This window comes from Populus trichocarpa, chromosome 2 (assembly GCF_000002775.5).
Source record: "Populus trichocarpa isolate Nisqually-1 chromosome 2, P.trichocarpa_v4.1, whole genome shotgun sequence".
Lineage (NCBI taxonomy): Eukaryota > Viridiplantae > Streptophyta > Magnoliopsida > Malpighiales > Salicaceae > Populus > Populus trichocarpa.
Window position 1 is genome coordinate 23,489,547 of NC_037286.2, and position 13,538 is coordinate 23,503,084.

Genomic DNA, 13,538 nt, shown 5'->3' on the forward strand with positions numbered 1-13,538 from the left:
AAAAACTCCTATTTCAAAATTCGAAACTACTATAACTTTTCTCCAAGAAAAAGATGAACAATATATTCTATTACTAGATTAACTCAGTATTTAATATCTAATTTTTTTAAAAAATTACTTATTTAAATATAAAAGATATTTTGAGATATCACATTAAAAAAATAAATTAATAAAACCGACATTAATAGATATTTCCTTGGTAATCGACAAAGGGTGCATCTCAAACAAAATTAGGCGACTTTCTTACACAACTTTTCAACCTGGAGTGAAACCGACGACAGGGTAGTGGGAGAGCTGTATGGGTTATTTTTTAAAATATATTTTATTTAAAAATATATTAAAATAATATTTTTTTTATTTTAAAAAATTATTTTTAATATAAATACATCAAAATAATTTAAAAATATTAATTTAAAAAAAATTAAAAGTTTTTTAAATTATTTTTTTTAAAAAAAATAAACAGTTGACCCTCACACTTGGGAAATCTGTCTTAAAAACTGCTGCTACTTTACTGTACTCCTTTTATGTTTTGTTTTTTCCCGGAAAATTACCATACCGTGATTCTTGTCTTGTCAGATCCTTAGTGGTCGGATCAACTTCAAAGTCTTCAACTGATCTTCATATCTCACATGTACGTAACTTCTAGCTCCTTCTTTCCTCTTCAGCTTACTTAAGTATTAAGCTTTTTTTTTTTCTCTCTCTTTCAGTTGGATTTCTTGATTGATTGTAGTTTCGTCCTCATGGTGGATTATGGCTAGATATTATTTGCAACTATATTGGCTAAAAAAAAGATTGAATTTTCTAGTTGGGGTTTCGATTTTTGGTTCTTGAATTGCTTGTAATTCTCAGTTGCTTCATTCAAGGGAGGATGGCTTTCAGGGCAGTTCATTCGTGGACCTTGGCTGATCTTATCTTTGCCTTTCGTGACCTTGCCATTGCTTATGTCCTGCTTTGTGGATCCGCTTATGCATTTCTTTTATCAAAATTCTTGAGTGCTTTTGGGTTTTATCTGCCATGTCCATGTACAGGCCTTTTTGGGTATCAAAATAACGATTTGTGTTTGCATAAACTGTTAATTGATTGGCCAAAAAGCAAAATCTATTATGTCCAAGCGCTGGTGAAGAGTAGGTTCCCTTTTGATTTGATTTGGTTTGCGGACCAATCAAGTGATTTGCATGTGGAGGGTGTTAGAGATAAGAAACGGGAAAATGGGGTGATTGAATTGAAGGGAGAAGGGTGCTCCACTTCCCTTTCAGGTCCAAGATTTTCGAGTTGTGTTGGTGGAGAAAGTGGATATGATGCTAAGGAGAAGAAAGTTACGAACCAAAAGTACAAGCCTGGGATCCGGAGGCGCAGGAGAGCTACTACTGGATATGGTAGATTCCTTTCCGCTTTGTCTGCAAATAGCACACGCTCAATTGGTCTAGCTGCTCCTCTCTCTAGTCATGATAGCGGCGGTGAAATGGGAAGTCAAATCAGTGGAAACTTGGGTCCTGCAAGTGGAACTGAAGATGGTCTTCTGGGTGAGTGAAATGTGCATCTTAAGTGAGCTGTTTTTCCTCCCTAAATATTATTCTTTAGTTGTTGGTGATTCTGCTATACCTTTTAGATTCTTAATTACCTGATTTCGGAATTAAAAGTTAAAACAATAACTTTTGTTGAAGTCTCAATGTGTCATAAAAAATAGCGATGAAGTGTGAGTTAAAAATGGTTTCTTTTAAATTTTTTGTTGATTTTCTTAGTTATCACCGAAATGCAAACTGACCTTTCTGATAATGCCTAATGCCATTTTAGGTGATGGACATGGTCCAATTGTTATTGATCATGGTAAAAGAGTTCATAGTAGTTTTGAGTTGAATGGGTTGTATGACAAGGGTAAAGGCATCAGAAACGACCCATCATTTGTTAAAAACATGGCATGTAATGCTGAAGATGTATCGGACAGTGTTGGAAATGATGCGATCAAAATGTTGGAACAATCACTTGAAGAAGAGAAAACTGCGCTAGCTGCTCTTTACCAAGAGTTGGAGAAAGAGAGGGCTGCTGCAGCTAGTGCAGCTGATGAGGCGATGGCCATGATCATGAGGTTGCAAGAGGATAAGGCATCAATAGAAATGGAAACGAGGCAGTATCAGAGGATGATAGAAGAAAAGTTTGCTTATGATGACGAAGAGATGGATATTCTGAAAGAGATCCTTGTTCGGAAGGAGCTGGAGAATCATTATCTAGTGAAGAAACTCGAAGCTTATCAGTTAATGAACATTTCAGGAAAAGAGCAGCTGGATGAAAGCAATCAGATGAACAGTACTGGAAAAAGGCCTTCACTTTCATTTGATTCCGATGAGAATCTATCCCTGCTGCCAGAGCAGATGGTGAAGAGTAAAACCATTTTTCAGAAGGAAGTGAAAACAAACGCAACTTGTTCATCAAATGATGAAGAAAGTCATACTCTTGCTTTTGGGAAGGAAATGATGCCAGAGTGTAAGGAGTCAGCTTCTGATTCATCTACTTCAGAAGGGGTGCTGCAGAAAACTGTTTGCGTAGCAGGGAAAGAAAAAACACAAAGATATGTTAGCGTGGTTTCCCAAACTTGCGGAGGCATGGAAGAGGAGATGGGAAAAGACAGAAATCATTTGAATCAAGTAGGAAGCTGTATGCATAGTCCCATGCTTGACACTGAATTGACTGTTTATGATGTTCATGTCGTTGATGATGAAACAACAGTTTGGAAGGAGGGTGGTGGAAAAGAAAGTGGACCATTAAGTAGTGCTCCTTCAGATTTTGAGGTTTGGACCACTAGTGAACTGAGTGATTGTCCAAGAACAAGCATGACAGAAATTGAGCCTAATGGTCGTGGAAGCCATTTGGATACCACTAGCAGTTCACCAGGGTTGGGCGATTCACAGTGCAAAACCTTGGATATTGACTCACAGCGGAGTTCTTCATCGGCAGTCAATAGTGAAAGGTTTAAAATTGACTCCGAAGTTGAATGGCTTAGAGAAAGGCTACGAACAGTGCAAGAGAAAAAGGATAAATTGACTTTCCCTGCAGAGCACAATGAGAGGGTCAATGCACAACTGAAACTTGTGGAGGAGATAATAAGCCAGCTTCGAGAAACTTATCAGCTGAGAGAGCCAGTGCGGCAGGCTTCTTTACCCCCTTTATCTTCTAAGGTGCGCTGAACAATTTTATCGTGCCACTATTTAGATTTCCTCTGCATATGTCGAGTTTTGATTTGTGCCCATGGCATAGTCCTATAGTCATTTATACCTGTTTCTTGTGTCGTAAATTTTCCTTTTCTGATTTCCTTTTTTTTTTTTGTCATGTATGACAATTACACCAACCTAGTGATTGATGTTAGACACTGCTGAGGAAACAAACTGTAATATCACTTGGAGTTTAGGATAAAATCAAACAACTAGATCATCATCCTCACTGGAATTGTCATGAGGTGAAAAACTGATAGGGAGTACTGCAAATTAGGAGGATTGAGTTCACAGATTTTTAGATCTTGGTTTTTAGAATGGCTGTTTTACTGGTACTGCATGGCATTTCTTTGTTAATAGATGGCGTTTAACAACTTGAAATGACCGGCTGCTACAGGCCATTCTGTTAGGCTTTGACAAGCAGTGTTCTTATTTGCTTTCCATGCATCGTGCTTGGAATTTATACATTAACTTCAGAAGTATATGAGTGGACCTTTTCTTCTGTTGGCATTTCAAAGTCTAATCTTCATGCTTCTTTTAAAACCAGACTAAACAACATTTCAAAAAACAAGAAGTTTCATTTTACTTTTCATTTCCTTCTGCTTCTCCTTGTTGCTTTGTTTCATTTCCTTCTCCTTTTCATTTTGCGTGGTAAGATGAATGAATGTCAAGCACACAATCAAATGGCTTGGTTGTGAGAAATCAGAGGTGGCCCTATTTGAGGCTAGGGTTGGGACTACTACTAGCAGCCCACTTGTTTTTAATGGCACTCTGCTTTTGTAGAGAAAGAAAGAAAGCTGGCAAGACATTTCGTGTGCCATTAACACTTGGTTGTGTGCTAAGATGCCCATGAGAGACTAGATATAGGAAATTAGCGTCAAATTCTAAAATGGTCAGAAGTTGATACATGTTAGAATACCAAACAATAAGGAGAGAGAAAAAAAAGCGAAAGCGAAAGCTGTTAGGTGAAATAGGGATGATAAGATTTAAATTCGTGACTGTTTAGTTATTCTTATATCATGTCAAAGAACTTTTTCAACCTAAAAATTTAAGTTGCTCGATGATGTCCCAAGATATGTTTATATTAGTCTCTAACACCTGTTAGATACAGTAGTTGAATGGCAGCACATAGGTTATTTTGTCTGCTTGAGCTAGGATGTGTTTTCAATTTGATCTAAGTTTCTGGAGGTTAACACTTGAGGTATTAACCCTGTCAGTTTTAATGATATATTAGTTCAGACATGTTTTACTTTCAGACAGCTAAGATCTTTCTACCGAGTCGGAGCACATAACTTTTTTGTTCCTTTTCTTTTTGTCAACTTCATGTTTGAAACTTCACCTTGCATTTTCAGGTGAGCTTGAAAAAACGGAGTTGCAGAAGTGTGTCGTCGGAGGCCTTTGAAAGTGCCTGAATCATGTATCATATATACCAGAACTGGGAATCTGCAGACGTGATTTAGGGTTTTCTCCTGTACCATGTTGGTAGTATTCTGAAAACTGTAAATTTAATTAGCTTTCAAAATTATCAGTACATAGAGTTTGCTGTTGTAAAGTATAATATTGATCTGGTTGACGAATTTTGAAGTGAATCAAAATTTCTCCGGGTTGTATTTTTTTCAACAGATTTCTCCAATATATCTTTGAATTTGAAAGTGGTTGTAATAGTTAGTCTTCCTTCTTCTAGTTAAAGATTCTCGTGCAATATTAGTAAGGAGACCATCCTGAAGAGTGGGTGCTTGAATAATAGCATTCCTGCCAGCTCTCGAGTGAAATTGGTCTCCTCCTCATTTCCCTTTAAAGAAAATAAGAAAAGGGAGAAAATGCTGCCATTATGTTGCTGAAAGTAACAAAATATTCTCCAAATGACATAATATTGCTGAATATTTTCTATGCTCTCCGATAGATAGCTTTAAGTTACTCTTTTAGTATAGAATAGATTTTGGTTTGTTTGAGAAGGTGTTTTTTATTTGAAATATATCAAAATAATATTTTTTTAAAATTATTTTTAATATCAGTATATTAAAATGATCTGAAAATATCAAAAAATATTAATTTGAAGTAAATAAAAAAATTTAAATTTCAAAAGCAATTTTTAAACGCGAAAACAAACATGGTCTAGTATTAGAGATAAAAGGATGTGTTTTCTTGTATTTACTATTTTAAAAATATAATAATTTATTTTCTATAAATATTTTTATTTTATATAGTTATTTTTGTTTTTTAATTAAAAACATGTTTTTTTTTTTTGCATTTATTCTTTTATGTTTTAGTAGGGGTGAGTATTTTTGAATCAATCTGGTTTTGGGTAAAAAAAAGGGGGGGAATAGTCAATAATTTATTATTTATTTTGATCAATAACCCTTGTGGTTTTTGAATTCGTTTAGTGATTTTTGTGTTCTCGTAATTAAATCTTAGTGTTTTTTCATGTAGTATGTTACTATAAACCAAATGAAATACAATGAGACGAGTCGGGCATTGAATTCATCTGACATGGACATTGGCTGTAAGAATCCTTTTTTTATTATTATTATTAATAAGGGTGTTTGGATTAGTTTGCGTATATCTTGACTAATTTCACGGACCCTGAAGTTAACGATTATATAAGTCTCCAGTGGTCTTGAGGTTTGTGAGACTCGAATTGATAATCTCTAGAGAGCAAACTTAGGGTCTGAGCAGTTGAGTTATACCCCTAAAAATTAATCATTTTTAATTGTAAAGTGCCTGGTTGGACCAAATTAAATTTCTTTTTTTATATATTTCAATAATTTCAAGGATTTTTTCTTATAAAAAGAGTGGTAATTTCATAATGAATCCATAACTTTCTATTTAATAAAGGGTATGTAGGAGTATATAGTTATGTTGTTTTTTAAAGTATTTTTAATTTAAAAATATATTAAAATAATATTTTTTATTTTTTAAAAATTATTTGTAATATTAGCACATCAAAAATAATTTAAAAATATATAAAAAATAATTCTAAATAAAAAAATAAAATTTATAAAATACGCAATTCAAAACAATGCTTAAATTGACAAGCTATCCGTCTGTGGTTTTTTTTTTTTTTCTAGGCAGTAACTCGTTGATAATAAAGAATTGATTTTGAGTCGTCATAAATTAATGAAAACGAATCGTATTGTCTATCAAATCCCGTTGATGAAAGATTAAAACCATGAATCAAATATAAACATTCTCCGTCAACCTAGAAAAAAAATATATATCAAACTCAGGGTAAATATAAGTCTAGCAAACACGTCAAATTTAAAAAATTTAAATATTATTAAGCACTAAAATTATATGTTTGATCCTGAATAATCCTTTACAAGTATAAAAAACATGATAAATTATAATGACTTTTCATCTATAATAATTGTTTATGTTAAGATAATAATTTTTTTATATATGTAAATATATACAATGTCTCAAACATTAAATAGTTTTTTAGTTACATATCTTGAATTTTAATATATCATACCAAACAAAAATAACAAATATGCTATAAAACTACAAAAACTAAAAAGAAACTAAATTAAAACGATTGACTGAATGATTGAATGATGAAAACAGATGTCCAACACAATGATGGAAATTTGGACGGAAGGGCCAGTTTTAATTGTATCATTAATTTATTTACTTTCTTTATGGTTTTAGGTTCAAGTCATATGATTGCTTATATAATGACTACTGGAGGCTTACATGATCGTTAACTTCAGGGCCCATGGGATTAGTCGAGGTGCGCGCAAGCTGGCCCGGACACCCACGTTAAACTAAAAAAATAATTTATTTGCTAGTTTTAATTAATTATAAGATATTTTTTAGTATTTATATAGATGAATTGTCATTGAAGAAAAAAAAAGTTAAAAACATGTACTAATTATGATTATAGAATAAAAGCCGGAGTACAAATATCAATGTAAAAGCAAAAGACAAGTCATCAAATAATAATAAAATGATAGAAGGTGGACAAAAATACTCACATGATTTTTTTGAAAAAATTAGTGTTCCCAGATAAAAAATAAATAAATTTAATATACCAAATTAAAAAAATTATAAAATTCGCACACTAATAATACAATTATTAAAAAAAATCAAAACCATTTTTATTCATTGAAGAGTGATGTGTTAAATGCAGTTTGGAATTGCATTTTAAATAGTGTTTTTTTTTAATATTTATTTTATTTTAAATTATTTTTTATTGTTTTAATATGTTAATATAAAAAATAATTAAAAAAATATTTTAATATATTTTTAAATAAAAAAAATACTTTAGATACTTTTAGTTACATTGTGTAACTGTTGAGGTAAGCAATAGGCTTTATGTCGGTCCCTATATGGTCAATAAACTCATAATTATATTCTTAACCAACCACCACCAACAAACATCAGCATTGCTTCATGACAACAACATTGCTGTACTTGTTGAGTTATTTAATCCAAGGCATCCAACTCCGGTGAAATCAAACCATTTAGGGTTCCGTTTGTTTTTTTCAACGGCACTTATAAAATATTTATATATTTTTATGAATAACTGGTATTGTGATAATTTTTATAATTATAATTTTAAAAAATTGTTTATAGTTATAGTTTTTTTTAAATATATGCTTAGTTAAAATTATTGTGAAATGAATTTTCTTGTGCAAAAAAAATGGAAAACAAGTCTTCATAGATAAAAAATATATATATATTTTTTATTTTAAATTTTACAAAATCAATATTTGAAACACAATTATATTATATATATGAGTCCTAGTGCAGAAAGCAAAAACTATTTAACTAATAAAATAAATTTTTTTTGTAGTCGATAAAAAACAATACCGAACAATATATTTTTTAATAATGAAAAAGTAATGATTAAAAAATATTTGAAAATTTTAAAATATAATAATCATTTTAATATATGTATCACTGAATCATTTCTCGAATATTTTTTAAATAATATTTTTCAACCATAAGTGCCTTCTTTTAACTTTTCTCTCATCTTTCCCACTATAATTACAATATCAAACACATATTTCAAGTATGTTTGGCAGTGTGTTAGCGATTACTTTTCAAATAATTTTTCGTGCTGAAATGCATGTCAATGATGTTTTTTAATTTTTTAAAAATCATTTGTGACATCAGCACATCAAAACGATCCAAAATATACAAATCATATTAAATTTTAGCAAAACAAAATTGAATTTTTTGGTAACGCGGTTTGCACTGCGTTCCCAAACGGTTTTTTCATGGCGTGACGTATTTTTTCTATTAAAAAATAGTTTGAGATGCTCAAATAAAAAAAATCAAAAGCTAAATTCAGTTTAATCCGAATTTCAAAGGCATTTTTGGGTTATTTAGTCGGAAAAAATAATAAACTATTTGATTAAAATAATAAAAGAATGTTAATGTATTCAAAATAAAAAGGACTAATGTTTAAGTACTTGATTGGTATAAAATAAAAGTTATAATACTAATAATTATATAAAAATAAATGACACGTCATGAAAAAAACAACAAAGGTTTGACAAGCATATTTAATTTATTTAAAAAAAAAAACAATTTATTCAAAAAAACAAAAATTAAAATGTATATACTCAATTAAAAAAAAATTAATGTACCGATAATACAATTTTATTTTTCCTTTTATTACAAAATATAGGATTCAGATCCTTCAAAAGAGTATGATTTTTATGATCTTAAGTACGACTTAACAGGTATGTTAATGATAATCATAATTACCATGATAATGATGATATAATAACCATAATTAGTTAATTACTAGATGTGTTTTTTGTGTATTACCGTGGGCCAAACAATTTTTTTTTAATGTAAAAGAAGTAATAGGTTAAACAAATTAAAGCCTCGAGTCATTGGTTAAATTGAAAATTTTAATATTTATGATAAAAAATCAACAATAGTAAATAAATCAACAAAAAAACAATGAAAAAGAAGAAAAAAAAACCACGTAGGAGCTTATTCGGATTCTCAAACAACTCAATGTTAACTTAACCGAAGGAAAACCGGGAAAAAAGAGAGTCGAACTTCAAAAAAAAACTAAGAAAACCTGGACGAACGTCCTAAACCTAGTCCAATCTAAAAAATGACAACTTGTTAAATCATATACCCGAGTTTGATCAAGAAGCTTAAATGTCATCCTATTTAATTTTGAATGATGGAATCGTTGAAAGAACTATTAATAAAAAAAATTGCAAGAAAAAATAACAAAAAAACAGGGTTAAAAATCTGACATGAAAAAACTCAATAAGAATGGAATCCAAAAAAAATAAAATTATCACAAACAAAAAAATACAATTAGAATAATTAGGACCAAACTTGAAAGATTAGAAAATCATAGGAGGTGAAATTGGAAATTATTTGTAATATGATAAGTTATTTATAGATTAAAAAATGATGAGGTGAAATTAAAAAAAAAATATCTAGGGCTAACCCAATTTAATTTTGAATGATGAGATCGGCAGAAAAGTATTAATAAAAAAACATGTATAAACAATAAAAAGAATGAGAATAAAATTTGATAGAAAAAACCCAAAGAGAATGCAATTTAATGAAAAAAATAATCCAAAATAAAATAAATATCAACTAAAAGAATAAGGACCCAATTTTAATGATTAAAGAAACCACAGGGGGTGAAATCAAAAACACGTGTGAAAACAAAGCAAATTCAGACAAACATTCTAAATATGACCAGATCTTAAAAAGCTCACAACCTATGAAACCCTAGATTTGGGTCCTATTAAGAAGTTTATTATAAGTTAGTTTAAAAATATAATTTTAAAAACTTGTCAAAGCAAAAAAAAAAAAATACAAACAAAAAGCCTCGAGCGAATCCGGCAGCTAACTTGAGTTAGCAAATCAAATATATGACTTAAGACATGAAATTAGGATGTCCCTGTAAATAGGAAAGCAAAAAAAAAAACACTTGCAAATATAATATTAAAAAAATATTTTTTAAAAAAACAGAAGTCGACTCGGGCTAATCCTTCATATCTATTATCCAGGTCATGAGACCAAGGTGACTCCATAAAAGCAAACTTGAAAAAATAAAATAAAAAAGTAAAATTCTTAACCAACCAAACATTAACGGATGAAATTGAGAAAAAAAAATAATAAAAAAAAGCAATGCAAAACAAAAAAATAGCAATTAAAAGAATTAAAATGCATAAAAATTAAATGAAATTAAATGTTCAGGAATGGAATTGTACAAAACAAACCCATTAAGAAAATGATTAAAAAAACAACAATTAAAAGAATTATGACCAAATTTATTATAAAAAAATAAATGAAAATAAATGCTTAGGGGTGATTGAAAAAAAAAATCAATCAAGAAAATGATTCAAAGCAAAAAATAAATAAAAATTAAAAGAATGAGGAGCAAATTCGAAAACAAATTTAAAAAAATTAAATGATCAAGGATGAAATAAAAAATAAAATCTAATTAGAAACAATTAATGTAAATAAAAAAATTACAAATAAAAGAAAAGAGACTGAATAAAAAAAATTTGAAGAGCTAGTATCAATTTTTGCATGGCCAGCACGCGATCCGAGAAAGAAAGAGAAGGAAAAAAAAGCAATTTCAGGTCAAACAACATTGAATCATCATACACGTGCCATCCATAGAGAAATAAGATGATGAGACAAATCAAATGATGTAGCGGAATCACAGTTACAATCCCTAGAGCCAGCCACACGCACTACCAGAAGGCAATGTAGCAGCCAACATGTGCGATCAACCTTTTTTTTTTTTTTTTGGTGCGAAAAATGAAAATGCCCTCATCATTAAACAATATTAACAAATAAACCATGGTGTACGTCATTGAAGCCAAGTCTAAAAATTTGAATTGTAAAGATAATGTGATAATTTAACTATTCTGAAAAATTTAAAAATATAAAAACATCATTGTGCATAAGACATTTAATTATTTTATTAAATAGTTATATTAGTAATTTTACTATGCAATTAAAAATCAAATTACTAAAATAATTTTGCGCAATCCTCTAAATACTTTTATGTTACGATGAAAAAACAATCCTACCCCCGCAACCAAGAGAGAAAAAATAGAATAATTAGGGGAGAAAAAAGTTATAACACTACGGTAATTAATAGTATTATATGTCATGGACACAATAAAACCCTAAGAGAATTAGTGTATTAGTGTTTTGAATAATAATTAGTCTTAATTACCACAATTATTTATCGTTATCCGCGCTTGGAAAACGATTCGTTTCATTATCCCAGAGTCATCTTTCATCCGTTTATCTCCATGCGGCCACTTGACCACTTCTAATGGTCACGGGTGGAGCACCGTAATTAAAAGGACTTCTGGATCCTTTTAATTTGTTATGTTATCACTTTCAATTCTTGTGTTCCACTTGGATTTGAGTTTGAAAATTCTTCAGACGTTTCTCTCCAGTGGAGTTTAGAGAAGAAAACAAAAGGACACAGACAAAATAAAATTAATTATTTCATGGTATGCCCAATAAAAAATAAAATAAAAAACTTAGGTATTGCATGTCAATTCAAGAGTATTTGTTTTTGTGCTTTAACATGCTTTTTAAAACTATTTTTCAATACTTTACGATAATTTTGATTATTGATATATTTTTCATGAAAAAAATATTATCTTAGTATATTTTTAATTGAAAAACACTTTGTACCGCATTAACAAATATACACTTAGTTTAGTAAAATTAATTAATTAATTATCTTTTTTTCAAAATTATATATTTAATTTGTATATTTTTAGTCCATTTATAACTTAATTATTTCTTGTTTTTTCTCAATTTTTTTTTGTAGGAAATAGACAAGATGAAAAAATTAAGAAAATAATATATTTTTTAAAGCAAAATACTATTAAATTAAACATGGTCAATAGATATATATATATATATTGTTTTATACTGCATAGAGTAATTTATTTATTTTAATAAACTACGAGGAATAAGCTATCATGAAGTCATTGGATATTTATATATAAAAAGCGGAAGGAAAATTTAAAAGCAGTCTTTCTATAATTAATAAATAAAAGCTATAGTTGGAAAGTTTGGATTTGAATCTTCCTCTCGGGATTACACTATCCATGAAAAAAATCCTCAATCACATATCAATGTATTATAATTAGGCTCCTCCTAATCACTACCTTTAAAATAAATAATTTTTTTAGCTTATTCCGACTTCCGAGGGTTACTTAGGCACATTAAAACAACCTCTTTACCCTTGAAATGGAAAAAAAAATTAACTGACAATGGGCGGTTTTTCTGTAATTTTATTTTTTGTTACACAGTAAAAAAAAACCTTGATGTTCTTAATATTAAATAATTTAACAATTGGGTTAAAGGGCATATGTGGCATTTTGTTTTTTATTTTTTTATAATTAATAAGTTGAGGTGGGATCATTTGAGTATTTTATTTAAAAACAATATATGTTGAGGCGTTTTGCGCATGCATCAGCTTGTTAGCCTCTCTGTCATCTTAGGACGACTCATGCAACTTGTTCAGCCAAAATTGCTATTCTTGAGTTGCTTTCGATGTGTTCTCCATGAAAAGTGATGCATGCATTGATAAGTTCGTTGATTTGTCGGCGGCGTCCATTCCTTTTTTCCTTCTCATTTCTTTCCTCTATCTTCCCCGGTCTTTGTGCCTGCCCTGCAATTTTTCTAATCAGCCATTAAATTTTTCTTTCTTTTTTATTTAGTTCATATTCTTCTAGGCCATGTTTGTTTCCCGGAATTCACTTTCCGGAAAACCATTTTCCAAACTTTCCTGTGTTTGTTTGCCATTAGGAAAGTTGGTCAACGGAAAATACTTTCCGGTCAACGGAAAATACTTTCCAGTCAACGGAAACACTTTTCGGTCAACGGAAAACACTTTCCAGTCAACGGAAACACTTTTCGAATTTGGTTTGGTTTTCAGGAAAGTGTTTTCCCTTTTGGCTGTGTTTGTTTTCCGGAAAGTGATTTCCGGGAAACCACTTTCCAAACTTTCCTGTGTTTGTTTGCCATTAGAAAAGTTGGTCAACGGAAAACACTTTCCAGTCAAAGGAAAATTTGGCTTGGTTTTCAGGAAAGTGTTTTCCTGGAAAATTTGGGCGGAAAACACTTTCCAGAAGTTGTGAAAAATTTAAAAATGTCATTATTTGTTGATTATATCAAATTTGATCCTCAAAATTTTGATTGCTATATATAATTTATTTTGAATATTTATTTTTCAATTCCATCTCTTAAAATTTAATTTTTATATTAATTTTGGTTCTTATTTTTATAATTGCTATTTGCTTTTTCCTTATCATTTTTTATTGACATTTTTTATCTATCAAATTTGGTCCTCATTCTTTTGAT

General features: G+C 29.9%; 1 protein-coding gene across 3 annotated transcripts; it reads left to right on the plus strand.

The window, feature by feature from the left end:
• The first annotated feature begins 483 nt into the window (after positions 1-483).
• LOC18096549 (myosin-binding protein 7) lies at positions 484-4,826 on the plus strand. Of its 3 annotated transcripts, none has more exons than XM_024595478.2 (4): positions 484-631; positions 850-1,523; positions 1,795-3,173; positions 4,559-4,826. In XM_024595478.2, the coding sequence occupies exons 2-4, from the start codon at positions 869-871 to the stop codon at positions 4,616-4,618; spliced, it is 2,094 nt and encodes a 697-aa protein (XP_024451246.1). In that variant the 5' UTR covers positions 484-631; positions 850-868; the 3' UTR covers positions 4,619-4,826. The 3 variants fall into 3 exon arrangements, with proteins under 3 accessions (XP_024451246.1, XP_024451244.1, XP_052306596.1); XM_024595476.2 differs by having other exon boundaries at positions 491-631; positions 708-1,523; XM_052450636.1 differs by having other exon boundaries at positions 626-1,523.
• The last annotated feature ends 8,712 nt before the right edge of the window (positions 4,827-13,538 follow it).